At 38.6% G+C, this 3,305-nt stretch overlaps 1 protein-coding gene across 1 annotated transcript in view; it reads left to right on the forward strand.

The window, feature by feature from the left end:
• The window catches only part of LOC105155790 (E3 ubiquitin protein ligase RIE1), a gene marked incomplete in the record, with an annotated part of 3,763 nt that continues 469 nt past the window's right edge, over window positions 12-3,305 (forward strand). The window contains 3 exon segments of the mRNA XM_020692040.1: window positions 12-636; window positions 2,346-2,465; window positions 2,733-3,030. Coding sequence (XP_020547699.1) covers window positions 149-636; window positions 2,346-2,465; window positions 2,733-3,030 — 906 coding nt within the window.

A 3,305-nucleotide genomic window follows, 5' to 3' on the forward strand; every position in this document is an offset into this window, starting at 1 on the left:
CATTTCCAAGTTTCCTCCTCTCCCCTCCCCCATAAGTTCCTCCACCAGTCTTCACTCTTAGCCCACATTCCTCAGCTCAACTCCTCCACCCCAATTCAACGCTAAAAAAAGAGCTGTTTTTTTCTTATCTTTTTTCCTTGTTTAAGTGATGGAGCAAGAATACCCGCGACCTTTACTCGGCAGCGACGATGTGGGCACCAGCAACTCCGTGGCCACCTCCTTTTCACACCCTTTTACCAGAATATCCACCAACCCTGACCAGCACAGAATCTTGATAGGTGATGAACCAGAAAATTACAATAATAGCGATGATAACGAGGAGGAGGAGGAGGATGCTGATGGTACAGCTGCTCCACTGACTGGAGACTGCGGCTACTCGAGACCCTTTTTGTTTCTTGACATGATATGGAACTTGGCTTTTGTTGTGGTGTCTGTTTTTGTGCTTTTGGCCACTGTCCACGAACGGCCCTCCACCCCTTTGAGGCTGTGGGTTTCTGGTTATGCTTTGCAGTGCCTTCTGCATGTGGGATTTGTGTGGGATGAATGCGAAAGACAGAGTCTTGATGATGATGTTGATGGGGGTTCTGATTTTCTTTTTTGTAGGGTGTTCTCTTTTTCTGCTCTCTGTCACAACAGGTAATTTTTGGATTAATCTTGGATTTATGTGTTCAAGCTTTGAGTTTGAGATGAGGAACTGTGTTTTTGTTTTGTTTTGTTTTGGATGTTTGTGGGTTAGTTCTGATTTTTGTTTATAAGTGTTTGTTAGTACTGCTGTCCATGTTGCAAGGCAGAAAATGACAGATAGAGAAACATTTCAAGTGTTGACTTGTATACTGTATGCTAGTTTAAGTTCTGTCTATTCATTTAAGGATTGGGTTCTGAAAGATTGAAGAAAAATAGTGTGGAGCCTATTCATATAGTAGTATTTATTTGTTCATTTATTTATTTATTTTTGTGGAATGTTGGTGGATAGGGTGTCATTGCTTGTTTACATTTGAGATTGAACTTCTCAAAGTATTTGTTGCTGCAGTTTTGTGGACATACTCCTCTTTGTTTCTGCTAACCGTTTAATTAGATTTCTTTCTTGTAATATTTGAACTCTCGTAGTAATTAATAATGGTTTTCATTTATGTGGATGTGCGAATGAAAAAATAGTGGCTGTTGAGATGTTCGAGACCGACTTATACCAGTGGTTGTGATCAAACAGTAGGATGGTAGATGTATCCTTTAGATCCGATAAAGTGTTTCTTCTTCACATGTATCTTGTTACTGGATAAGAGTATAAAGTGTACTATTCCTACACTGGACTATGAAAACTAGAAGGAAGTTTTTGAAGGTAGTAGAACCGAATGCATGTAGCACCCAGGTACAGTGGCTGGACAATTGAAATAGAGTTTACATGAGGTTGAATGATAAGCTACTAAGAAAAGTCTAGGTTGAGGGCTTGCTTCAGATGAGAATTTTAAGATGTGTACGAGGCAGATGAGAAGGATTACAGTATGAACATGATCATATCACCAGGCCAGCTGATACGACCAATTTCTGAAATTGATTAAGCTAATTTCAATGATAAATCTTGAGTAGGAGGTCCCTCAGAAATCAGAATGAAATGAAAGTTATGTTGTTAGAGGAATTAGTTTCTGGGTGTTAATAATAAATACAATCATATACATTTTATAAGAACTTATCAGTGGAAACATATTCATGACTTCACTAACTTTTATGGTTTTTATGCAAGTTCTGATATGTATCAGTGTGCAATTTTCAGCAATAATATTCGAAGCAACCACTGTTTTTCAATCTTTTCTCATGAATGAATGTAGTTTTGTACTTATGTGCACATTCGTCTATTAATGAGGCACATCAAGATCTATTCATGGAAATGGAGATTCTTTCGTATCATGAAAATAAAAGAGGATATGATTATTTGCAATGTGAAACAACACGAATCATATGAGCTGAGTTTGTGGTTAGCCCTTTTGCAATGAAATGATTGCTTGGTTAATTCGTAGCATATAGGTGCATAGCTGTCATCACCTGTCTTTTTATTACATCTCTATCCCCTTTTCATTTTGAAACTAGCCAAGGCCACCTAATAAAAAAGTGGAGGAACCAACCCAATTTAGTATTGTTTCCTAGTCATACTTGTAATTCATAGCTGTTGTCTTTTACGCATTCAGGTCCATATTCTCTACTTATTATCCATCCTTTGGTTATAGATAGCAACCCATGACTGAGCTAGTTGGTTCAATGGATTTCTTGTTACTGAAATGTTGGCAGATTGGAAATTAGTATTTGGACGACTGGAGATTCTGCTAAAGTTCTCTTTTCTTTGTCGTTGTCAGCATCATCAAGAAGTTGGAGTCCATTAACACTGTTGTTTCATCAGTCTGGTGGGTTTTCGGGTTTTACTGGATAGTAATGGGAGGCCAGCCCCTTCTGCAGGATTCTCCCCGTCTTTACTGGTATGTTCTATGCCTGTACATTCGGAAAAGAATGTAAATAGTTGTAACAAGTTATCTGTGTGTGTGATATCCGTACACGCGAAAGCGCGCACACACACATATATAAATTTGATGTGTTTGTGTGTTTCCACTGCTCTGAGTCGCCATCTCCATTGTATTATTTTCTCGAAGGGGCTCAGTTTCTTAGTTCTTATCATGCGAATACATTATTGATTTGCTTGGAAGTATTGCATTAAAGCCCTGAGCGATGGATTCTCTAAACTGCAGGTTGTCGGTGGTCTTTTTAGCCTTCGACGTATTTTTTATGATCTTCTGCATTGCGATGGCGTGTATTATTTTCCTTCTGTTGTTCTGTTGTTTCCCAATTTTAGCTACAGTTGCCTATGCAATGACTATTGGAGATGGAGCCTCTGAAAATGATATCAGGTCTCTTCCTAAGTATTTATACCGGCAGCAAAATACTGTAGGGACATCTGAGGGTGACAAGAAGCAAGAAGTTAAATTAACAGCGCTGCCTGGCAATAGTATTTACACAGCGGAACTTGTTCTTCACCCGGAGGACTCTGTAAGTATCTATCGTTTCTCTCATCTGGTTGGCAACATGAGAATTTGCCTTGTCCATCTATGTGCCTTTGTGAACCCTTCTGAGTCTTAATATTATCCTTTAATATATGTTACGTATCTTTTTGTTGTTCTTATTGCTGCATATCTCAATATCTTGGACTCGTCCCAACTTATTGTAAGTTTGTAAGTTCAGCTAACGTAGCTGATTCACGTGGTTCTTCTTTTTCCTATACTTCGTGCAATCGAATTCTAACTAGCCGTGCGACTATTTTTACA

This window comes from Sesamum indicum, linkage group LG2, assembly GCF_000512975.1.
Source record: "Sesamum indicum cultivar Zhongzhi No. 13 linkage group LG2, S_indicum_v1.0, whole genome shotgun sequence".
Taxonomy (NCBI): Eukaryota; Viridiplantae; Streptophyta; class Magnoliopsida; order Lamiales; family Pedaliaceae; genus Sesamum; species Sesamum indicum.